At 31.8% G+C, this 25,124-nt stretch overlaps 1 protein-coding gene across 2 annotated transcripts; it reads right to left on the bottom strand.

The window, feature by feature from the left end:
- Positions 1 to 677: 677 nt before the first annotated feature.
- On the bottom strand, positions 678 to 20,055 carry LOC134708124 (BTB/POZ domain-containing protein 8-like). Of its 2 annotated transcripts, XM_063568431.1 has the most exons (14): positions 19,964 to 20,055; positions 17,171 to 17,322; positions 13,450 to 13,536; positions 12,481 to 12,588; positions 9,856 to 10,416; positions 8,675 to 8,761; positions 7,895 to 8,072; positions 7,290 to 7,481; positions 6,077 to 6,259; positions 5,580 to 5,729; positions 4,842 to 4,971; positions 4,380 to 4,435; positions 3,903 to 3,930; positions 2,339 to 2,528 (listed from the first exon to the last, which is right to left on the bottom strand). In XM_063568431.1, the coding sequence occupies exons 2-14, from the start codon at positions 17,290 to 17,292 to the stop codon at positions 2,512 to 2,514; spliced, it is 1,899 nt and encodes a 632-aa protein (XP_063424501.1). In that variant the 5' UTR covers positions 17,293 to 17,322; positions 19,964 to 20,055; the 3' UTR covers positions 2,339 to 2,511. The 2 variants fall into 2 exon arrangements, with proteins under 2 accessions (XP_063424500.1, XP_063424501.1); XM_063568430.1 differs by lacking the exon at positions 3,903 to 3,930 and having other exon boundaries at positions 678 to 2,528.
- Positions 20,056 to 25,124: the final 5,069 nt, after the last annotated feature.

Here is a 25,124-nt window from a genome sequence, read left to right as displayed (position 1 = left end):
ACATGATATAACCTGTACAAAATAACAACTTGTACACGACAGATATATAGAGAATAATACATGGCAGAATCCGTATCATATGTTGTATCATCCTGAGACACCAATATCAGCCCAAGGGTTTGATATCGGTCGAGGGTAATACCGCATGTGATACAGATTTTGCCATGTTTTATACACTTTATCATATATTTTAACAGGAGAGTATTATATTATATGACCTGTTTTCTGATCCATAACACTGGGTTACCTTCAGTTCTACTTTTGTCTTGTTTCAAAGGCCTTAAAAGAACTGCTCAATAACTTATCCGAAGCATCTGGGTTACCTTACAATTTGCGTGCTGTTGTTTTAAAAATATTTTGTTTGTATTTTTTTGTGTGTTTTGTATTTTTTATAGTTGCATTTAGTGAGCAAAAAAAATGAAAACTTGACGTCACATACCAAACGTCTTTCAATAAATTGTGTCACGCCTGAATGACCTTTCTATTGGACCTAAAAAAGTAGGGGTGTGATAAAAGGTATGCAATAAAGGGGTCATCAAAGTTGCTGATATGGATTGAACAGCAGGCTGTTTATCAAATATGCAAAACTACTGTATTTACTACTAAACATATGATAAATGGACATTTAACAACATGATAAATTTAACTTAAGCCATTTTACTGTGAAAACATGTTTTATTAAATAACAAAACAGAAATATAAAATTAACAAAACTATCACAGACAATGACTAAATCATAAATTAATTTAAATAATCATAAATTAAATGATCCATAATAAGCATTGTTATTTAGATTTGGACAGGTACTTTAATAAGTTATAAGGTGTTTATAACACTGGACTAGCATATACCTATATATCAACTAATGCCTTCAATATTTTCTGCAATTTGGGAGAAAAATAACAGCCGTCACAAATATTTTGCCCAAAGATTGTATATCTCATGAACATTAATTTACCTTCATAAGTTAAAGGATTAGTTCCAGCATATCATTATAACCAAATATCAAATCTGATAAGTATAAACTACCCCCCCCCCCCCCACACACAAAAAAGTCTTAAAACAAAGCAACTCTCTCACACAAATATTGCAAGCTCTGAATGAGTGTGTGGATTCAACAATGCGTCTTCTTCAGTTGATTTGGTTATAAATTGGTCTAGGAAAATAATCATACATTTTATACAAAACAAGTTTTTAAAATTTGGTGAAAAAATTCCAATTTGATTAAAGTTAAACAAAAACTATCAAATTTAGTTTTCTGTTTGGTGTTAAGAATTACCAAACTAAATTCCATATGATTGTTAATTTTGATGATGGAAGACCTATAATTGGATGCAAGACATACAACCATTGTGAGATAGTAAACATACATGGTACTTTTGTAAAAGTAACACTTCATTTAGGCAGTGTATAGACATGTACTAACTGTATTTTATTCAGAAACATAATGAAAACAAAACCTGGTTTACCAATAGTACATACATTGGACTATGTGAAAATGTAAATAAGAATGGAGTTTTTTCCTCAATAAATATGCAAGACCAAATAAGCCTTAAAAATGTATTTATCTCAGTACCTTTTCCCCTTATCTGTGTGAAATGCTATATAAACATTTTATGATTGAGTTAAGCCTGCCAATTGATATTTTATCGTGTGGTTTTCTATGTTGTGATGTTATTCTATTGTTTCAGAAAAAGGGAGAAGGTTTGGATCCATTAAAACGTTTAATCCCGCTGCAAATGTTTGCACCTGTCCTAAGTCAGGAATCTGATGTACAGTAGTTGTCGTTTGTTTATGTAATTTATATCTGTTTCTCGTTTTTTTATATAGATTAGACCGTTGGTTTTCCCGTTTGAATGGTTTTACACTTGTAATTTTGGGGCCCTTTATAGCTTGTTGTTCGGTGTGAGCCAAGGCTCTGTGTTGAAGGCCATACATTAACCTATAATGGTTTACTTTTTTTTTTTAAATTGTTATTTGGATGGAGATGTGTCTCATTGGCACTCACACCACATCTTCCTATATCTATTAATCCAATCTTAACATTAGGGATGGAAGCTTATATGGTGAAAAAATACCAAGAAACAAAATAACTTTCACAACCTATAAATAATTACAAAATCTGCATATAAAATAATGGATAATCATAAATAACAATTTTAACTTGTATGAAAAGTAAAATTTAGTATTGGAACTATTTCAATGGTAAAATCTATTGCTTCAGCTAACTCAACATTATAGACCAGTTGGTCAATTACTGGTGCCTCCATTTGAACACCAACTCCTAATACTTCTAAATCATCCCCTACTACACATGCTCCACATGCAGTTGCCTCCCCTGTATTTTCAGATTGATCATGAGTTGTCTCCCCTTCTTTAGTGTCATTACCATTGTTTTGATCAGTGGATATGTTTTGATGAGTTGTGGAACCATTATCTCTAGGTTTTGAAACAGTCTTTGCTTTAACTTTTGTTGTTTTTCTTACAGGTAGAACTGGTATGTAATTTCTTCTAATTACGGTTCGTGCCTACAATAAAAAGAAATAGGAAAACTTAATGAAGACTAAAAAGTTACTTATTGAATAACATACCAAATTTTTAACCGTAAAGTTAACCATACATACAAATTGGATTTTATAAAAAGGAAAAAAGAGTAACAGCAATACCCTTTTACCAAAAGAAAAAAAAAAACTAAAACTAAAAAAAAAAGGAGTTAGACAGAAGAAAATTATTAAATGGAAATGAATTTTGAAAATTTGAATTGAAAACATGTCCCATGGTATCACATGATCAGATAAAGCTATTTCGTTTGGTTGCTGTGAAAAATAGAAACACAAGGGGAGGGGTGCATTGACAGATTGACAAATATAAAAACAATAAAATCATTCATCAATGTATTGATAGCATGGTTTTTTTTTATTATTAAAGAGTATAATATTTTAACTCATAATCTGAAAATTTTAGCAGTTTATCCAGGTGAGATTGCTATAGTACTATTATGACAAAGCTTGTTAAAATATTCTATTATTGTTTAAAAGGTCAATCCCAGCTGTTATCCTGCCATATGGTGATGTGAGCAGTTAATTTTGTATAATTAAATGAATAATGTGTCCATGGGACACACATGATGCCCTAGATTGCATATATACAGGGACATAACTATAAATAAGACTAAGAGTATAAGTTATGCAACCCAAATTCAAATTTCATTTCAGTTTTGTGGTAATAAGCATTGTGTATAAGTTTCATAGTATTTGGTAGAGGCAAACTTCAATAAGAGAATGGACACAATTCTGAGACATATGTATGGAGGGACAAGGGTAACACTAAGGCTCCTCAGCCTGACATAATTCTGAGACATATGTATGGAGGGACAAGGGTAACACTAAAGCTCCTCAGCTGGACACAATTCTGAGACATATGTATGGAGGGACAAAGGTAACACTAAGGCCCCTCGGCTGTGGTGTAGGCATTAAAAGTAACCATCTGAATGAAAAAATCATTTCAAATTAGTTAACCTTAATGATTATAAAATGCTGAATGTTAGTGATGATCATGGAAGCCATTCTGGTGCTTGCTTATACAGAGATCTCACATGCAAAGTACAACAGAAGAAAAACCTTGACTGAATTAAAAAAATAATATATGTATTTTCAAGGAATTTTCTATTCTAAGACTATTTTTATACTATCAATAATAAAATCAGATCTACTTAATTATTGTGGCTGACTAGTAATTTGAAATACCTAACAAATGTTTGGTTTCAGATATAAGTTGTGGTTTGTGTTAAACTAGTTTCGTGTGTACTCAACCCTTAAAATTTTAGGCTATTTCTTAAATAATTTAGTATTAAGCATAAATATAGTTGCAATATTTATAAAAGCCAAAGTGCTTATACTGACCTAGATAATTCAGATATTTTGATCGGCACTGAAATCAAAGGAAATATTGTTAGATGTTTTTTCCCGAAGATATGGAAATTTTTTACTGTAATGATATACATAAAGCCAAATAAATGCATTCTGCAAATGAATTTTTAAAAACTTTTAACGGCACTACTGTTAGTTGATCTTAAACACACCTTTCAATACATCAACATTAATAAAATAAAATTGTGTGGAGGAAACTAGATAGTCTGGTTTGTAAAATGTATTATCATAATGGATATGGTCAAGTGCATGCTTTCATTTCTCCATGTCAGTCAATGATCAAATCAAGACTAGGATCCATAAAGTTAAGGTTAGTCCTAGAAGTCAAACTTCAAATTTTACACACAACCATTAGTATAGGGTCACTTTACCTTATTTTTTTTTAACAAAATGGGGAAAAAATTAATCAACTGAACAAAGAAGAACAGAATCTAATGTTTGGATTCTTACCTTGGCTAACTTCTTTGGATCAGGACTTGGATTTTTCAACACAACAAAGTTTCCACCTGTTAAAACAGAATTAAAATATAGCAATTATGTAATTCAAAATATTGTAGTCAAGTAAAAAAACCTCAGGGATCATGAGAGGCTCATTGTTACTCTTGTTACTCTTTTTCTCTGGAACTCTGACCTCAAGTTAAAACTGTTAAATAGCTTTTGTTTAATTTGACAGTAAATTTCATCTATTTGCTTTGAAATGGTTCAACTTCTAGTGCTTTTGCTTCCATATTTTTTTTCTGTGTGAATTTCAACCAATTGCTTGACATCTTTCAAGTAGGTGAACAAAACATTTGTACTAATTTGGCTTCTTTGGCTTCCTGAATATGCATCAAATATCTGACAATGGACATAAGGCAAGCCAAAATCAATATGTTTCTTTGGCAGTGGATTTCAGCTAAATATATTGCTTACCTTCCAGTAATTTTGCCTGTGTATCTTTAGACAGTAAATCCCAACCAGGTGTATTTATAACTTGATGTACATGGAGCTTCAGGAAATCTTCACATTTTTGAAACAGGAATGTGATGAAATCGCAAAAATCCTACAATAGATCTACATTATTTAAAATTGCATTTGCCAAAAGTAAAATCACAAAAATACCATTCTGAAGAAAATTCAAAAACAGAAACTCCTAAAATGGCTTAATCATATGTCAAAATGGAAAGCTTAAACACATCAAATGAATGAATAACAACTAAATCTACAAAAATATTTATGTTGTTATTCAGGTAGATATTCAAACCGGTAAACACCAATGTTTTCAATAATGATAAATAAATAAATAAATAACTAAAAGATAAAGTTTTCTTTTTTTATTCACTTTTCCATGTTTTAAACATTTGAAGTATTTCTTGTATTTTCTGTATTAATATTTGTATGGAATGATTTCAATGTTTTTTTCATAGATTCTCTTCTCCCTCATTTTTTTTAATACTTAAACTATATCCACAACCGACATCCTTAATCTATTTTGTTATGAAAACTTTTTTGTTTTAAGCCTTCCTGATGAATGTTAATCCAAATAATCCAGATATATCAAATATATAATTAATTAGGCCTCTTTACAATGATAGACATCACTTAACTGACATAAAGGTTGAAAGATACCTTATCAAGGCGGGAAAAGCACCTGTTAAGTCATGCACTTACCTTACTCCATACCCCCTCCTCTTCATCCTCTTTCATCTGTATACAGTTGAGTAACAAGGAATGATATGCCTCACATGCTTTGTTGATCGGTAAAGATTTTATTACAACCTCAAATATATCTTTAAGTAGGCTGATCTTGTATCCAAGTCCCTATAAAACATAGGTTTGTATAAGACAGTGAGCCATAAAATTATACAGCAGTTGCTCAAATTTCCCATCCCCTGAAAAAAATACCTCACCAAAACATAAAAGCTGAAACTATCTTTCTGTTACTGCTTCAATCAGTGTAAATCTTTTCCTAAATGCTGTGTTTTTAGAGAAGTGACAAACATATTTTTAAGTCTTTGGTTTGACACTGTTGAGGATAGAGCTAAAGACCTTCAGCACTCAAAGTGTTAATCCACAAGTTCACGTGGATTGTTTAATCATTAGTTTTATTTTTTAGAATTTTCAAAACTATTCTGTGTATATTCTAACTTTTATGCCTTTGTACTAACCTTATCCAGTTTATAAAATGCTGAACTTCTTAATACTTGGACAAAGTTACAACTGATGAACTCTATAGCTGAATCATTGAGTTTTGTAATGAGGCACAATAAGGGCTCACACCATCTCAGTCGTTGAACATTCTGGTTCAAGTTCTCACAATTCAGCAGGATTTCAAACACTGTCTCTTCGTTCTATAATTATAGAAAAAGTAAATGCCATTCTAATATGACGTCCTTATTACGCTTTGTTAACAATGCCGTGTTCTAATGAGCACAAAAAATATGTTTGACACATGCGCACAGATTTATTGTTTATATTAAAGTTATTTCCATCGTTATCATTTTAAATATTTACATTTAAGCAACTAACATAAACTCTTATTATATAATTTTATCAAACAACATATATTTACCGTGCTTGTAGTTTTTAAACTTATCAAATATGAAATGTAATAAACATAACTCCTCAGGGAGGAAACGGGAACAGTCAAACGTTCTTACGGTATTTTCGTACGCTTCGACCTATAAATATATTGTATTTGTCATATTAGAATCGAAATAATTCCTTCATGTCATGCTCTATGCTCATTTTAACATGGGTAGGCATTATATTTGACCACATTTTACACCTCACTAACGCTCAGTGTAAAATATCGACAAATATAATGCCTACCCATGTTAAAATGAGCATAGAGCATGACATGAAGGAATTATTTCTTAATTAGACAAACATTTCTACCACTTAATCCAGGCTATACTTCTGTACTTTTAACAATTATCAACATGATAAGCTATATATTATTAATTATCAGTTGTGTTACACAAAAAACAGATGTTTAACCCATATACATCAAATATCATTTGGTTACTGGTGGATAGTTCTACCTTTTGCTATTAAACCATATTAACACATCCCTATTTTTCAAGACATTTGTACTTTGTATCAAGCTGATGTGAGCACAATTCATGGTTAACTACATATAACTTTAAAAATTTAAACTTTAACTTGTGGTGGAACAAATAAACAGACTCATAGACCATAAAAAAATAATGCCCAAAAATACTATTGCAACATTTTCTCAGAATATTTGTCATTAATCCTTATCCATTTTTGTAGGAATTTCTATTTTATTTCAAGGTAAGGTTTCTGGGTTAAATGATTTTTAGTTTGTTTTAAAATTTCATCAGTGAAATCAGTAACTTATTCTTAATTTTCCTTTACCATTTCATCGACAGCTTTTTGATAACAGACATCTAGTACTTCCTGTGGTTGTTTGGCGAGTGATTTTGATCTCCACATCTTAAGTACATTCCTGTTGATCCAGTCCACACACCTATCCCTCAGTGGGTCCATACGAAATGCCACAGCTATTGTTAAAGCCTCGGGTAACAGTTCTTCACAACCTGCACACAACTGTAGAAAGTATTTTAACATGATGTGATAATAAAGATGTCATAATGTGTTGCTGCAAAAGCTGTACAAAAAGTAGTACTTCCTTATAGGCTTCAATTAGGCTTGATGAATCCAAATTGTATCAGGTGACCTTGACCTTTCATTTGTTTTTGATAAAAGAAAGGTTGATCTGATTTTTATTTAGAAACTATCTTAATAAGTCTGATTGTGATCGCTTACAGAGGAACCCAGAAAAGTACAAACTAAGTTTGAAATTGATGTAAGATAACAAATGCCTCCAGCAACAATACATCATTACAATACAATTTTTTCTTAAAAAAATAGGTATGTTTTCTTAGGTAATTAAAGTTCATGTAGGAAAAATTTGATAAATATCTGTTGAAGCCAGACAGATAAAGAACAGATCTACTCACCTTATGAAACATATGACAATAATCTCTCTTCAGATAACTGACTACTACTGCCTTGATACCTTCTAAACCATACATATCTGCTGTCATAATAAACTCCTCTACAGCACAGGACTCTATTAGATCCACCACTCCACCATACAGGTACAGCAGAAGTTGTTCTACAACACTGGGAGATACTCTAAAATACATAAACACATATAAGTGATACCCTAAAACGCATACATTTTCAAGAGATACTCTAAAATATATACACATACAAATGGTATTGAAAAATACATTTGTTTGTTATCAGTATTTAAAAAAGTTGATATCAAGTGACATCGAATGCTCATTAAATTGTTAAACCAATTTTCTAATGGGAAACATACTCTTTGTATAACATGGAAAAGTCTTCAATTCATTGCTGTAGTCTTTTGCACATAACAGTATGACATAAATCCTGTTCTGGAGTCAAACTTTATCATCAAACCATTTGAAATTTTTTTGTTAGCTTCAGAACATAATAAAATTTGATGATGATGATGAAAGTTGCCTGTTTATCATTCAGTATCATATTAAGTGCAAATTCAAAACAAGAACATCTCAATGTAATATGAATATTTACCCTGCTTTGTACAAGACCAACACACTGAGAACAATTTTTAACATGCTAATTCACAAGGTAACTGTCCAAGTATTGGCTGTTATGTCATTTCATCATGTAAATCTATCTCAAATGCTGCCCCGTTCTCAATTGCAGAAAAAACTATTGTTTTTCAATCACTTTTAAAAACAGCTCACCCTTCAAGATTTATATCTGACTCTGTTTCTCTCCATGACCCTCCAAGCATTGCTGCAAAGTAACTTGATCTTGATGACAGAATACATCTAAAACATACATGTCAATATAGCGGAATACTGAATCAAATCTTTAATATACGGTACATTTTCTTGTAAGCAGAAGTAAGGTTTAAAATTGTAAGATAACCATAAGTAATACAAATATAAATTGTTCCTTAAACTAGAAGTCTTGTACGTGTGCAAAATATGTCTAGTGGCCCTTGGCTGTTGTCTGCTCTATGGTCGGGTTGTTGTCTCTTTGATACATTCCCCATTTCCATTCTCCCATTTTATTCTACTGCTATAAAGTCACATATTATGTAGCAGAAATCAAATGTTACAAGGGAACGATTGCAGTATATCTTGTTAATTGTATTCTACTATAATTTAATTTTGGATGTAAAACATCTTCTGATTGGCTGACGTTATTTTGTTATCAGCCCATAGACATAATTAAGTCATGTGACCGTGAGGTCATCAACTTTTTTGTATGGTTTTCTATGGTTTAAAATGGAATTTAGAATCAAATTATAAGAAATAACTGTAATATTTTTTCTGTCTATTGGAAATAACATAAAAAATGTGGTGCACTGTTAAATAACCTGCTACACGCATTATTCAGTGTGCACCAGATTTTTTATGTCATTTCTTCATAGACAGAAGAAATATTACAGTCATTCCTTAAATAACATATACATATACTGGACTCCCATGTATATATACCTGTTAAGCCTAAGTAAATGTAAGTTCTTTTCAATGTTAGATTAGCAATTGCTAGGTAAGAATGTAAATTCTGCATTACAGCATTAAGTATTTTACGTTGTAAATTTTTAAGATAAGATAAAAAAATAGTTAATATGGTTATAGGAAAAATACAATTCATTATAACAGAGTATTTGGATGTAAGTTTTATGAGGTCAATCAAAAGTTGAATAAGGTAACTCCATTGGTCATGTTGGTCTGATTTCTAATGTTTAGGACATTGTTAAGCAATTACGATATTTTGGTGTATGTTCTGGACGATGAAGTCTAGAATGCATTTACTACTAAAATGACAAATTGTATGTACATGTACTGATAAATGAGATTAATCTGATCTATACACTTTGAAATGCCTTGGAGTGTACATTGAAAAAACTTACTTATGAACTTTGAAATGGTCCCCAGAAACAATAATTTGACAATCTGTTTGGATCTCCTGTAGGTAGCCTCTCAATAAATCTTCTCCAACTCTGTTACATGTTTCATAAGGTAGGGTCAAACCATAGGACAACTTAATCATGTCAGAGAATGAGGACTGAACATCGTTTATCTCTCCTGAATTCACACATCCATTTCCTATTTGGCTATCATTGTGGATATTTTCAAGATTATTTACATTGTTCAAACTATTAATAGTCAGGACTTCTTCTGAAGCTCCTCCAAGTGATGGTTCACCTTCTTCCTTACTATGGGCAGTGGTTTCTTTTTGACAAAGGTTTGAATCAGTAATATCAGCATGATTTTCACAATGATTATTTGAAATATCATTCTCACAGTTTTTAGCCTGTATGGTTATCTGATGCTGGTTATTTGACTTGTTACAACTATTAGATACTACATGTTGGTGCTGAAACAACAGTGACTTAAGATAATCCATTAGAATTTCATCTTGTTTGTCAACAGTTTCATCTAATGGTTCTGTTTCAACAAAATATAATTTCCTACAAAAATTGCAAAAAATTATTCAAATTTTAAAATTTTAGACAAACATGAACCATATATTACATTGAAATGCCTTGGAGTGAATTTGGAAAAAAACAAAACTTTTTGAACTTTGAAAATGTTCCCCAGAAACTATAATTAGACAATCTATATGGATCCCCTGAAGGTAGCCCCACAATAAATGTTATTCAACTCTGTTACATGTTTCAAAATTTAAAAAATATAAGAAATTTTTATTGACCTAGATCTAATGTCATGAATGTTGTAAATTACAGACAAATTTAATGAGATAGTCATAATACTAATAGTATGTGATATGTCATCTCATAGTATTTCATCAACATAACAAATATGTAGTCTTTTTCAAATGAACAGTTTCTGCCCAAGACATTTTTTTTTTATCAAATTCTTGTTTCATAAATGTTCCATTTGCTTTACTTTTAATAATAACATTAATATTACTAACAATATTTTTGTCTAACAAAAACACATTTCTCCCCTGTAAATATATAATTTGGAGCAATGAAGTCTGTTTTACAATCTTTTAGAGAATAGAACAATAAATATCACTACCAAATAATATATAGCATAATTGCATGAATATTGTGGAATATTGTCCCGTCCCGAGTAGAATTTTATATTGCACGAGTTTGCGAGTATGTTCTACTCAGGACAATATCTCAAAATATTCATGCAATAACCCTTTTATTGTATAGCAATATAATATTTAAAAGTAAAAATTGGTTTAAACTAAGATTTTGTCGTTGATGACGTCATGAATTTTGAAGATTTATTGCACTAGTTCAATATTAGAATTTATAGCACACTAACTTTTTATTACCTTCTGAGGGAAATATTATATTGCTATGCAATAATATTTAATATATTATCTAAAAAACAAATCACCAACATTGTTAACCAACCAATAATCAATACATTTAATCAATCAAATGTCTTTATCAAAAGATGAAAAGGTTCTTTTCAAGACAAGTTTATATGCCACAATTCTTTGTAAATGAAAAAAATAATTTCCCATGAATTTCCAAAATTAATTTAAAATGATCACATGACTTTGATTTTTAATTAGATACAAGATAATGGGGTATGATCATGAGTGTCAATGAAACAACTCTCAATACAAGTCACAATTTGTAAAATTAAACCATTATATGTATAAATAAAACTAGGGGTCAGCTGAAGCACGCCTCCAGGTGCAGGAGTTTCTTGCTGCATTAAAGACCCATTGGTGGCCTTCGGCTGTTGTATGCCCTTTGGTCGGGTTGTTTTCTTTTTGATACATTTCCCCTTTTCATTTCCCAGTGATTTAATTGAATCTCAATTCATGTAAAATTAATGTAATGAGTTTCACATATAAGCTCGTTCATGTGAATTTAACATACAGTTTTTGCCTTAAGATTTGTGTTAAATTCATGTGCGCATTAATTTGCCAGTGTAATAACTTTCCCCTAAGAAAGAAAAGAAACAAGAAGTTACAACCCATCCTTGCTTATAACAAGAGTGCACACACTGAAATGTTTAGCCTTCTTTACTAATCATTGATATTATGTTGATAGTCCTAAATATAAAGCTTTATTACAACTGTCACATAAACTTAACATTAACCAAGAAAACTAAACGTTGACCACTGAACCATGAAAATGAGATCATGGTCATATGAACCATGCCAGGCAGTCATGTACAGCTAACTATTCTTTCATACAACTTAGTTGACCTATTGCTTTAATATAGTTTAAGAAAAACAGACCAAAAAACAAAAACTAATTAACACTGAGCAAGTAACTGTGAAAATGAGGTCACGGTCAAATAAAACCTGTGCGACTGACATATAGATCATAATATGTGCCACTGTCACACTATCCATATGTCAAGCTTTCTGCGCCAAAAGTCACAGGCTTGACAAAAAATGGGGAATGCCGTACCGGTATGCTAAACTTGTTCAATTTTAACCTGAAATTGTAGAGTAAATATCTGATCTAACTGTTAATTTTTTGTCTTAATATATCTACCACATATTGCAAAACAATCTGTTATCCTCAACCTACCTGACAATAAACAGTACAGTTTTATATGTAACCCATGATGGCATGACAAGTACATCTGAATCTTCTCCTGTGGAAAGTTCTAGAAATCGGTCAAATACTGCTGGGCATCTATATAAAATAAACACACTCTAAGCTCAAAATCAATGTATTGGACTTTTACACAATCTGAGTTTGAAATTACTACAGTGTATGACACCAAAACTGTAATTTTTCAAATCCATGTTACATGCATATACATGTACATGTATTTTCAAATTAAAAGGCTCATATAAGTAGTCTCTATATTTTTTTGGGACAAGTATTGTGAAAATACTTGTATGAATTCCAAGTTTATATATTCATCACAAAAATGTGTCACTGTTTGTTTCGTCCAGTGTTGTCGTTAATTGAAGTCTTTGTTATTGTTCTGTGGTTTACATATTGTAACAACTACTATGTTGTTTATTTGTTTGTTTCTCTCAGTGCTAATGGGTTTGCTTGTGTTGTATTTCTGCCACATCTGTCTAATAGTGTTGTCGTTATAGCCAAATTATCAACATTGCCATATAAGTGGGAGGTTTGGCCATGACTACATTTTTTAAAATCTATTTGAAATAGTACAAAAATACATTGAACATGTTGAATTGATGTATTGACACAAAATAAAACTATAGGACTATAATCATAAACAGAGATTACTCATACAAGTTTTCATTCTCAATGTAAGGTTAAAAACAAGTTTTATATACATGCATCAATTTCTAACATCTCAAATAGTATCTCCTGTTTAAGTTACAATATGTCTTTATAAGAAAAAATCTTACAAGAAATGCTATCATTTAAGTACTAGTATTACTTACAATCAATTTTAATGGTTATGTTTTTTTGTGAAAAAAGCCCAGGACATTTTATTTGATGTGTAAGAAAACTATTCAAAAGCTAAGCAAGTTCACAATTTTGAATTACAATGGGTTCAAGACAGTTACTTACCTTGACTTCAAAATAAACTGATGAACTTTAACCTCTTTTCCTTCTGCTCTTATCAACAGGTCAGAGTGTTCTTCATTGTGTAATAGACTGAAAAAACAAGCATTCAATAGTCATTGATAGTCAGAAGATAGAAATAAGAAGATGTCCGAATTTGCTTCTCAAATAAGTGATTTAAAAATCACTTTTTTCAATAAGTCCCCTGACTGATAGTCAGAAGATAGATATAAGAAGATGTGGTATGAGTGCCAATGAGAGAACTTTCCATCCATGTCACGTGTGAAAAGTAAACCATTGTAGGTCAAAGTAAGGTTTCAACACCATGAACATCATCTGGAGCTTTGGCTTACACCAAACAGCAAACTAAAAATGGCCTCAAAATAAATAGCAGTAGTCTAAAACAATACAAAAAGGAAATGTCTAGGTTGACAAAATTGTATTCAGAAAACTCTCAGAGTGTTAGTCTGAGTAGACAACACCCTCCTGTCTGAGTAGACATAACCCTCCTGTCTGAGTAGACAGTACCCTCCTGTCTGAGAAGACAACATCCTCCTGTCTGAGTGAACAACATCTTCCTGTCTGAGTAGACAACACCCTCCTGTCTGAGTAGACAACACCCTCCTGTCTGAGTAGACAACATCCTCCTGTCTGAGTAGACATAACCCTCCTGTCTGAGTAGACAGCACCCTCCTGTCTGAGTAGACAACATCCTCCTGTCTGAGTAGACAACATCCTCCTGTCTGAGTAGAGAACACCCTCCTGTCTAAGTAGACAACACCCTCCTGTCTGAGTAGACAACACCCTCCTGTCTAAGTAGACAACACCCTCCTGTCTAAGTAGACAACATCCTCCTGTCTGAGTAGACAGAACCCTCCTGTCTGAGTAGACAGAACCCTCCTGTCTGAGTAGAGAACACCCTCCTGTCTAAGTAGACAACACCCTCCTGTCTGAGTAGACAACATCCTCCTGTCTGAGTAGACAACACCCTCTTGTCTTAGTAGACAGCAACCTCCTGTCTGAGTAGACAACACCCTCTTGTCTGAGTAGACAGCACCCTCCTGTCTGAGTAGACAACAACCTCCTGTCTGAGTAGACAACACCCTCCTGTGTGAGTAGACAACACCCTCCTGTCTGAGTAGACAACACCCTCCAGTCTGAGTAGACAACACCCTCCTGTCTAAGTAGACAACACCCTCCTGTCTGATTTACATGAAAATAATGTAATCTAAATGATAACACCATACATTTACAAGTAACTTATTCTTCATTGGTGGAGGGCTGAGATCTCACAAAACGTGTTAAACCCAGCTTAATGTTTTCGCCTTGCCTACGTCATGTAAGTCAGGAACCTCTGGCCTTTGTTAGTTCTGTATGGTTTTTTAAAATTTTGGTTCTTTATATGTTTTGGAGTTTAGTATGACAACCATTTTTGCTTATGGACAAGCTGAAACCACCCTCCAGGTTCAGAATTTCCTCGCTGTGTTGAAGACCCATTAGTGGCCTTTCGCTGTTTTCTACATGTCTGGTTGGGTTGTCGTCTCTTTTACACAATCCCCATTCCCATTCTCAATTTTATTTTGAAAATTAAATTATCAAAAGATAAGAACTAGAGGCTCTAAAGAGCCTGTGTCGCTCACCTTGGCCTACATGTATGTGAATATTAAACAAAAGACGCAGATGGATTCATGACAAAACTGTGTTTGCTGATGGTAATGTGCATCTTACTTTACTGAACATTCTTGCTGCGCACAATTATCTCTATCATTGTTTGTGGAAAATGTAATAAAAAATTTACAAAGGAGTAGGTAAGGACCAATTTAAGCCTCAAATTTCAGGTTCATCTAACGAAGGTTTTTGGACACTTTTTAAACACTTAAGTATCTATTTCAATTGATCTGATTAGTTAATGTGAATGATTTTAACTGATTTATTCATTCAAAACGCTCTGATTCAAGCTTAAATATGAAAAATCTATCAAATATGCCAAAAAGCGTCACTTTTCAGTTGGTTTTTGTCAAAAATGAAAGTGGCCGCATCCATGTTCATCCTCAACCTTTATAAATGTTTTGTATTATCATCAAATACAACGTACATTTCAATATAATGAATGAACACAAATGCGGCCACTTTCATTTTAGACGGAAACCGTCTAAAATTAACCAAAATGCTTAAATTTAAAGATATCAGTAATTTAGCATGACTTAATGATGCTAGAACGCGATATATGTGCATTGTATTGTCAAAAACAGCTCATAATTATGTAGCAGAAGCATTTTACTTTCTAAAATATAGCTTAACGATTTCATTTTCACAATTTTCTAAAACTGCTATCTTTATGGGCCAAAAAGGGGTCTTACTGAACCTACTCCTTTTATGAAAATTGTTAAAAATTGACTATAAAGGACAATAACTCCTTAGGGGGACAATTGACCATTTTGGTCATGTTGACTTATTTTAAGGTCTTACTTTGCTGTACATTATTGCTGTTTACAGTTTATCTCTATCTATAATAATATTCAGTCAGGGGACTTACTGAAATAAGTGATTCTTAAGTAGCAAATTCAAGGTTTTGTCACAAATTGGGATTTTGTAGTTTTTTCAAAAATTTTAAACACATAGGTTTAAATAATATCTTTCAATTAGTAAAATTAAAAAATATGAACTTTTTGCTTCTTTAAGGTAGCAAGGTTTATGCCTTTGATACTATCATTTAGCTGAAAATACTATTTTAGTTGAAAAAATGCTATAATAATAGCTTTACATAATGGACAAATACTTTCTTTAAAGATTTTTCACAGCAGTGGGAGTATTTTTCCTGTGAACTTCAAAGTTTCATCTTTCAGATTATGTAATAAAATTCTACTGTTCATGATAAAAATTTCACTGTTCGAGGGTGTTGAAATATATAGGGGTTGTTAAAAGAATGATACTTAAAGAAGTGATTTTTGGGAAGGAAATTGAGGTCTGATACTTAAACAAGTGATTTTTATGTCATTATCCTAGATTCAGTACAAGGTCATCACCTGAAATTACTTAGTCATGTTAGACAAGACAGATGTTGGGTTTGATAAGTTTAGAAACATAATTAGTCCCTGGGTCATTAGTATTCTATATTTAAAGCTACATTGTACAATAAAATTAAATCACTTCTTCTAGTATTAATTTGTACTACTTAAATAGGTGATTATTAAAGAAAGACAACTCTAACTTCCAACCTTTATGGAAATAATGTTACTTGAATCAGTGATTTAGAAAATCACTTGTTTAAGTAAGTCCCCTGACTGATATTTAAAATAATAACCAAAAGCTGCAAAATTTTACCAATTCAGGGGCAGCAACCCAACATCGGATTGTCTGATTCATCTAAAAATTTCAGGGCAGATAGATCTTGACCTGATAAACGATTTTACCTCATAAGCCAAAAACTGCATTTTACCCCTATGTTTTATTTTTAGCCGTGGCAGCCATTTTGGTTGGATGGCAGGGTCACGCCACACATTTTTTAAACTAGATATCCCAATGATGATTGTTGCTAAGTTTGGTTTAATTTGGCCCAGTAGTTTCAGAGCAGAAGATTTTTGTTAAAGCTAACAACGACAGACGAAGACAACGACAGACGCCAAGTGATGAGAAAAGCTCACTTGGGCCTTTGGGCCGGGTGAGCTAAAAAGTGATTCCAGAATCAGTCATTAGGAAACTCTAAAAGTGTAAACTTCTGTTTTACCTTCCTAAATCTTTTTGGAGTTGTTTGATAACACTCTGTTTCAAGTTGTCTTTCTCATGTTGACAGCGTTCTAAAAATGTTTTTGTTTTAGAAGGTTGAATTTTTTCTTTGGGACGAGCCATACTCCAAATTCTGTTTCTTTCTTTCTACAACTACATGCATAAAAGTATAAGTATTAGAATAGTTGTTGATATAAGTGATATTCTGTAAGTACAAATGAAGTATTAGGTGTGAGCATTTATTAATTTATATTCTAATTAGAGCTTAACACCATCATTAAAGTCAAATGCACTCTAGAAGGTGTACTTGATTGGTCCATATATGTTTGACCCAATATCTCAATTTATAAACTTGTTTCACAAAAATCATTGCTAGCACTGCCAGACCGGCCAACTATCTCAAATTATGGAGATTTATTAATTTGCAATAAGCATATAAGAGTATATATGTAGTTGACCTGAATTTTTTAATTTTGTTCTTTTATAACAAAGACACCTCAAAACAGTCATTCAAATGAGTTACATGTAAAAGGGTATTTAAGCACATATACATACTCATGCAAATAATTTAGTTGTAGATTAAATACACTTATGGCAATATAAGCCATGTAAGCATGATTACAAATCCTCTTGGACTTAAAAATCACCAATATAGATTTTCAAAAGCTGACCTGTTGACCATGTTGACAGGTATGCACTGTATGTGTAAACCCCAAAAGTGCCCATGAAATTGTGTCTTTTTGAACTATTTTTCACAGTTCATCTGTGAAATTTAGTTCACGGGACAAAATATCACATTTGTAAACTATAAGATACATTGTAGTGTCTCCCTTAGTGAAAAATTTTCCCTAGTACTTGGACATAGTTTTATGGATGTTTAATGAAATAATGTCACAAGGGACAATTTTTCATAGTGTACATGTAGCTATTTTTCTGTCTCTAAAGAAGGGAAATAATTTAGCAATCATTAAAATGTTTTAATCAATTAGTTAAATTAAGACAACACAGATGTAAACAAAGATGGAAAGTGGTGAATATAAACAGCTATATGAATTTTTTGTGTGATGGTCAATACCCTCCAGTGTTTAATAATAATGAAAGAAGATCATCTAAAAATAAAAGGAAGGCAAAGCAATTTGAAGCTAAAATCAATGAAAGGTTTTATATACATGTTGACAAAAAAAACCAGGAGAAAACATTAAAACTTGTTATTCATAAAGACAAACTGAAACAGGGTATTAGACCAGACTTTTATGCAATTTGGACATGATTTCACTATGAAAAAAATATCCAACAAAAGTCAAAATAGAATATCTTTTCAAGGGACACTTTTAAACAGAAGGGGACAATATTTTATAATATCCATGAAATTTTGTCCATGGGACATCATTTCATGGAGGACACTATTTAATCCTCCATGTCAATAAGACTGGACGTGGTAAAAGGTTATTTTCGTGCAACATCGTTTCCTGTTTTGCCATTTTTATTTCACGCACAGCTGTGAAAAAGGTTCATTATTAACTGTGTTTCGTTAAATTGGAAAAAAGGTCAACTTGCATTGCTGTTACAAAATATTAAAAATTATTATAAATTAAGGAATGTATCTCCCTGGTGCAAAGCTCTGATTCCTTTCACGAATTTGGCTATACTTTTTGGACCTTTTGGATTATAGCTCTTCATCTTTTATATAAGCTTTGGATTTCAAATATTTTGGCCACGAGCATCACTGAAGAGACATGTATTGTCGAAATGCGCATCTGGTGCAACAAACATGACAAAATTGGTACTGTTGATTTTATTGCAAGAAATTTTTAATTCTTGGTTCATCGTGAAATGGCAATTTTATTTTGCGTTCTTCCGTGCAATACATGTACCACCCCTTTACAATGTTTACCCCCCTCTGTAGTAATACTCTATCTATAAAGCACCAAATTGTCAAGTATAACAGAACAAGGGTAAATGCAGTACATTTTAAATAAGTTTATAATTGAAACAACATAAAAAAGCAGAAGGGTACATTATGCTTAAAAGTTAAGGTTCACCATAACAAATGGACAAAATGGCCGTATTTTAACCTCAAAAACTACTCTGTGTATAGACTTACCTGTGCTGTTTGGAAAGATTTAATGTCTAGCATCCACTAGATATATAAAAGTTTAATGCATTTTGTGTTAAAGAAAGATAAACTTGGTTTTTGATGGGCCTTTTTTTTCCTTTCTTCAGAAGGTGCAAAAAAAACCCCAAACATCTGAGTTACTTTGATACTGTCCACTCCCTGACTCAGATAAACTCTTTAACTCACCCATAGTTGTGAAGATACCTGGTGTCCATGTCAATTTAGGACAATGAAAACAATACAAACCGTTTTTTTTACCTGAGGGAGCATCTCGTTCAACGGTTGTACCACAACTTAGTCAATTTTCACACCTTTTGCATGAAGGAAAAAAAATGCCCATCAAAATCCAAAAAGAGATTTTATCTTTCTGAAACACAAAATGCATTTAACTTTATTATATCTAATGCTAGGCATTAAAAATTTTCCAACTTTACAGGTAAGTCTGTACTCAAGAGTAATTTTTGGCATGTAAATACAGCACCGTGTATAAAAGCCTAAACAGGATTCTACACGTACCACTACAGATACAGATATTTGTCCGTTTGTTATGATGAACCTGAAAGATAATTTTATAGTTTTATTTCGGTATAAATCCGTACTCCAATAGTTAATTTTTCGGACTTCGTACTCTTTCAAAGATAATTCCAGTCTCATTTTAAAAACACCCCTACTCCTTACTTAAAATAAAATCGTTTCAGGCTTCAATGAATCGTTAGAAGCAAAATAATTTATGAGGAATTTATTTCCACTGGAGGCTGCCATATTTAAATTATAACAGGTAAAGTTGAACTCGGACAAATATCCGGAATATAACCATATGTAAAAATTTATGTCAAACATCAGGCAAAAGAATATTTTTAAATCACCGTCTGATTATCATGATAAGGATCTGAATAAAAATATATCTTAATTCAAGCCGGCAAAATAGCCCTTTTTATGTATAGAAATGGTTATTCTATGGTCATAAAAAAGACATTTATATAAACATTAGATCTATATACACATGGAAAAAAGTATTGCTCGTATTTTGGATGGAATATGATAAAACATTTGTAAAATAATATTGAAACATAGTTTATTGGCATTTAAACAGGATAAAATGTATGAAAAAAAAAGTTTTATCTAACCACAATTATCATAACAAAATGAAGTGTTTTTTTGTACAAAAAAGTGCATTTTAAAACTTTTATTGTAGTCGAACTTTACAATGTCAGACATTTCAAAATTAATCTTAATTAAGATGATTTTTCACATCATGGTTGATCGCCATCATCGTTATACGCCAAAGAATTGACACTTTGTGCACAGCTCTATTCAAACGGATAACCGCGACCTCCTCTGATTCCTGCCATAAATCGACTAAATTGTTGCTAAGGTAGCAGCAACCATTTATGATGAAGGGCATTGTTTATTTTATGACTTGTTTAAACTGGGGTGTCCTTTCGTGAACTTAACGCCCAATGGTGTCCATATAACGGCTCGATATGGTTCAAATCCGGGCTACGATCGGGCCAAGGAGGATGAACCAAACTTACATTGGAACAATGGATATTCCTCCACGACAGTGCTAATTTCCAACTTTGGCGAGCTCTGCACTACATTGGATACGGACAACTGTGTGTCTGTTTGTAAGCAAAGGTCCCCGAACACTACTGGACGAAAAAACGTCTGTCCATACCAGTAACAGTCGTTGTACGACTGTTTTAGTCTGTAAAAGACCAGTAATGACTGTCAAATCTGTCATATTTCGTTGCAACAGTTTATTTATGTCTGTCCCAACTTTTCTACGGGTTGTGAAAGTCAAAAAATGCTACCATCAGTCATTTCAGAACTGTTGCAGTGGTTTACGGTGTTGTCACAGTCAAAATCTATTTATTACAGTCTTTCTAATAGTTGTGGCAGTTGCATAATGTCCGTCCCAACCTTTTCATAGTTGAGACAGTTAAAATTTGTTTGTGTCAACTATTCAGACGTTGATGCAGTCAAAAAATGTTTGTCACAACGTTTTTAGAGTTGGGACAGTCGTTAAATATTTGTTACAACTTTCTAAGGGTTGACACAGTCATTAAATGTTTATAACAACTTATTAAAGGTTGACACAGTCGTTAAATGTTTAAAACAAACACTTTATAGGTTGATACAGTCGGTAAATGTTTTAATACAAATATTTTAGCGTAACGGTAGTCGGCCATCAGTGTAAAAAAATCACGTCTCACCCGGCTCTCAAGATTTGATTTTGCCCGTTATAAAATAGTCTTTACTTATACTATTATCGTCTATTGTGCGATTGTAAACTTGTTTTGTTGTTTATTCATTTATTTTGAGATCGTTGTTTGTCTTTTGTCGTTTTCTATTTATTGCCGTAGCATTGTCCCTTCATTTTTGACAGTCATGTGCGTTTGACTTTAAATAATCCTTCTGATATCCTTACTTTTTATTTTATAATATCTGTTTTATAACATTTTCGTTCATAACTGGTTTTAAAAACCAGCAGCTTTCGTTTAAAATAGAGATTTAATATTATTGCAGAAGAATAAGAAGATGACAATGATTCAAATTTATACTTAAAAAGTTTTGATAAATTCTGCGCAATAGAAAAATGTACAAGGGTGTACTTGAAAAAAATTTAAAGATTATGACTCAGTTACCAATATTGTACAGCATAATAGAACAGTTTTAATTCGAATTTCACCAAGAAGGACATTTCCTATGATTAAAAAAATAATTAGCAAAATCTGTCAAGTTTCATTAAAAACGGAAAACAATTCTTCACCGTAAACGATTTACCCTCTTTAATTTTTTGTCGGCAAAAAACCTTGGACCTCAGGTCGGCAAACTATATTTTTACACAGGTAACTACAGATGTTAGACCACATGTTCAATAATCTTAGCTGGAAATTACAATCGGTGAGTAGAAATTATCAATATTTTATAGCATGTCTATCGAATAATCATGGATTCATAATTTTGAAGGGAAAATGTGCTCATTTGTCGGCTAAAAGACCTTACAATTTGTTCCCATTGACGGATCAAAAAGGGGGGGAGAGGGTTCGAACCCATTCCTTTTTTTTTAGGCCGCTCAATGCATTGGAATGGGGACATATATTTGGACCCCCACTATTTTGTCCTGGGTTGGACCCCCCCTTTTTAAAATGTCTGGATCCGCCACTGCTCCTACGGAATCTATGTATTTAGATACTCCGATAGGCTATAGCTATGAATCAATGTTCTATATTAACACACTCGTGCAAAATTGCATATTCCAGGGAAAATATAGGCTTTGAGCTTCAATGTTAAAGTTGAGCATCATAATAAATCATTGAAAGTCATAAAGGACACCGTTCCCCTCCCCCTATTATCATGTGTGAACAGTATGCCATTTATTACCTTAATTATTTTGCATACATCACCCTGAGTGGAATACAGAAAAGGTTACTCTATATTTTCCCCTTTTTTGTGGGAAAAATTTGGTTGATTATATAGGGAATCACTTAAGCATGACTGGATCTGTGCCCCTAAGGGCAGTCCGCAACCCTGTCCCTTATGAAAAGTTCTGGATGTGCCACTGACCTATACATCATGTATCGTACATATTGAATGTTAAAGTATTACTAACTTGGGTCATAAATTTGCATGAAATACTTGTCACTGGACATTTTATAACCAACAACCAACCTAGTCCAAATAATTATGACGTCTTGAAAGGCTATTATAATTTTTTTCTTTGACGCCTTACGTCGATGTAAGGCGTCAAAGAAATTTTTTTATAATAGCCTTTCAAGACGTTATAATTATTTGGACTACAACCAACCAATCTTTACATATGTACGTATCCATATAAATGTGTTTCTTATCATGCTTATGCTGGATTACTAGTATTTCCCTGATTTTGCTTTATCAGCTGATAGTTTTTGTTCAATTAGGAATGCATTGTGATGTCACAATTTCCATAAAAAAAACATGCATAGTACAAAAACATATGATTTGATCATAAAATGTTATGAAAACTATTAACTTTAAGATTAAATAGTGACTTATTTAGCAAGTGTCCACTTTCATTTAGATTTTAAATAATTCTCAAATCATGGACAACAAAACATTAATATATATTTTTGATAATACATGATAGCAGGCATTGAAAGTGAATAGGTATTTCAGAAATGGTTTAAAATAGCATTAATCATCAAAATAAAACAATATTATTAAATTAATGTTCCTGAAACAAGGCACAGAGTCATAAACAGTTGCCATTTAAACACTGTTGTTTAAACAAATTGTGCTAATTCAATTAGTAATTGTTTTATCATGTACTGCATAATCAGCATTGTTTAAAAAGCAAATATTAAAAGAGCAAAGCTAGCATCATAATTTTATTCTTTTTAGATTTAACATAGAATTTATATTAAATCAATATAATTTGTTAATACTTTGAACCTAAACTTTATATTTTCATGTGAAATTTTAATATAAATTGTGCCCTGTTAGCATTGTTTTTAAAAATTCATTTGTGCAATACATGTTATGTAACTTACAAGTAGTAACATTCAATGGTCTTTTTATTATTCCCACAATTATTGAGGACCTTCTAATCATGAGTCATATTGTTTGACACGCATTCAATTGTGTTTTGGTTACTTTATTGTTGGGTTGATGCATCATTGATATATCCCACACCTCCTTTGATTATGTGCATTCACAAACGATTGCTGATTTTTTGCATTTTCTACATAATCATGATAATTATTTTATGTTAAAATTCAATATGTCAGGAAAACATAACAAAACAATCTATCTGTCATCTCTGTATGCATTTTTTTTTATGTTAACATGGTATAAACCTTTTTAAAGTATTTTATGAAGCTCAAAATATTTAAAAAAAAAATAAACAAATAAAATATTGGTATTTACTGAATATGACCATGCAAATGTGACATTAAAATAGGTAATAATCAGGATGTAAACACTGGATATCTGATAGGTATTAATAAGAAATTATTATATACATGATGTAGCTAATATACAAATTAAGACACAATAGTTTATTGCCCTGGGGATGATATCTAATCTGTCATTGGTATAATGATATAATTTTATGATAATCTTCACATCATGATTAAGATTTTGATAACTTTTTCAAAACAAATTATAATTTTAAATAATATGAAACAGCAGGATATACTATTATTTTGGATATAAAAATTCAAATTTTAAAAGTAATTTGAATATTGATTTATTAAAATAAAATTGGGTAAATGACTAAATTAAATAAACAAAAAGTGTTGTCTGAGCTGCAAAGCATTATTTAATGCAAGCTGTAATAAGAAATGAATAAGTAAAAAGTATTCAGGGCAACACTAAAGATGTAAAAAATATTAAACTCAAGGATTTAAAACATTAACTGGGATGGTTAAGTCTTGGAACAATATATTTACATCACAAAGGTTTATTCCTTGTATGCACTGGACAAAGGTAAAGTCAATATTATCTAGTGCATGTATATAGTAACAGTGCAAAGTTGTTTATTTATTTTATTTTTTCATTCCTTAAACTTTTCTTTGTCATGTTTGTAGTATCAATATATTTCATATTAAATTATAAACATAATTAAAATGAACAAAAGAAATAACCTGTTGTGTTTTAAAGAATTGATGAATTAAAGTATGGTGTGAGCCTCAATAAGACAGTAACCCTTCAATGAAAGTACACAATCACACTTAAAAAATCATTAATGCAGGGAAAAAAAAGACAACACTTTAAAGAATTTAGACCCCCTTAACAGATTTATTTTTCTTGTTAATAGTGACTTGAAAATAGAATTGTATTAGTGCTAGAATTTTTC

Source organism: Mytilus trossulus, chromosome 2 (assembly GCF_036588685.1).
Source record: "Mytilus trossulus isolate FHL-02 chromosome 2, PNRI_Mtr1.1.1.hap1, whole genome shotgun sequence".
Taxonomy (NCBI): domain Eukaryota; kingdom Metazoa; phylum Mollusca; class Bivalvia; order Mytilida; family Mytilidae; genus Mytilus; species Mytilus trossulus.
Note: the sequence above shows the minus strand (reverse complement) of the source record. Positions and strands in the feature narration are given on the sequence as shown.

What these genes read in the sequence shown, in the direction of transcription:
- LOC134708124 (XM_063568430.1), bottom strand. Translation starts at nt 17,292, where the DNA reads ATGGCTCGTCCCAAAGAAAAAATTCAACCTTCTAAAACAAAAACATTT. An exon ending in CTCCAAAAAGATTTAGGAAG is followed by an intron (nt 13,537 to 17,170) that starts GTAAAACAGAAG and finishes TTGTTTTTTCAG; the next exon opens with TCTATTACACAATGAAGAAC. An exon ending in AGGAGGGGGTATGGAGTAAG is followed by an intron (nt 4,972 to 5,579) that starts GTAAGTGCATGA and finishes GATCTATTGTAG; the next exon opens with GATTTTTGCGATTTCATCAC.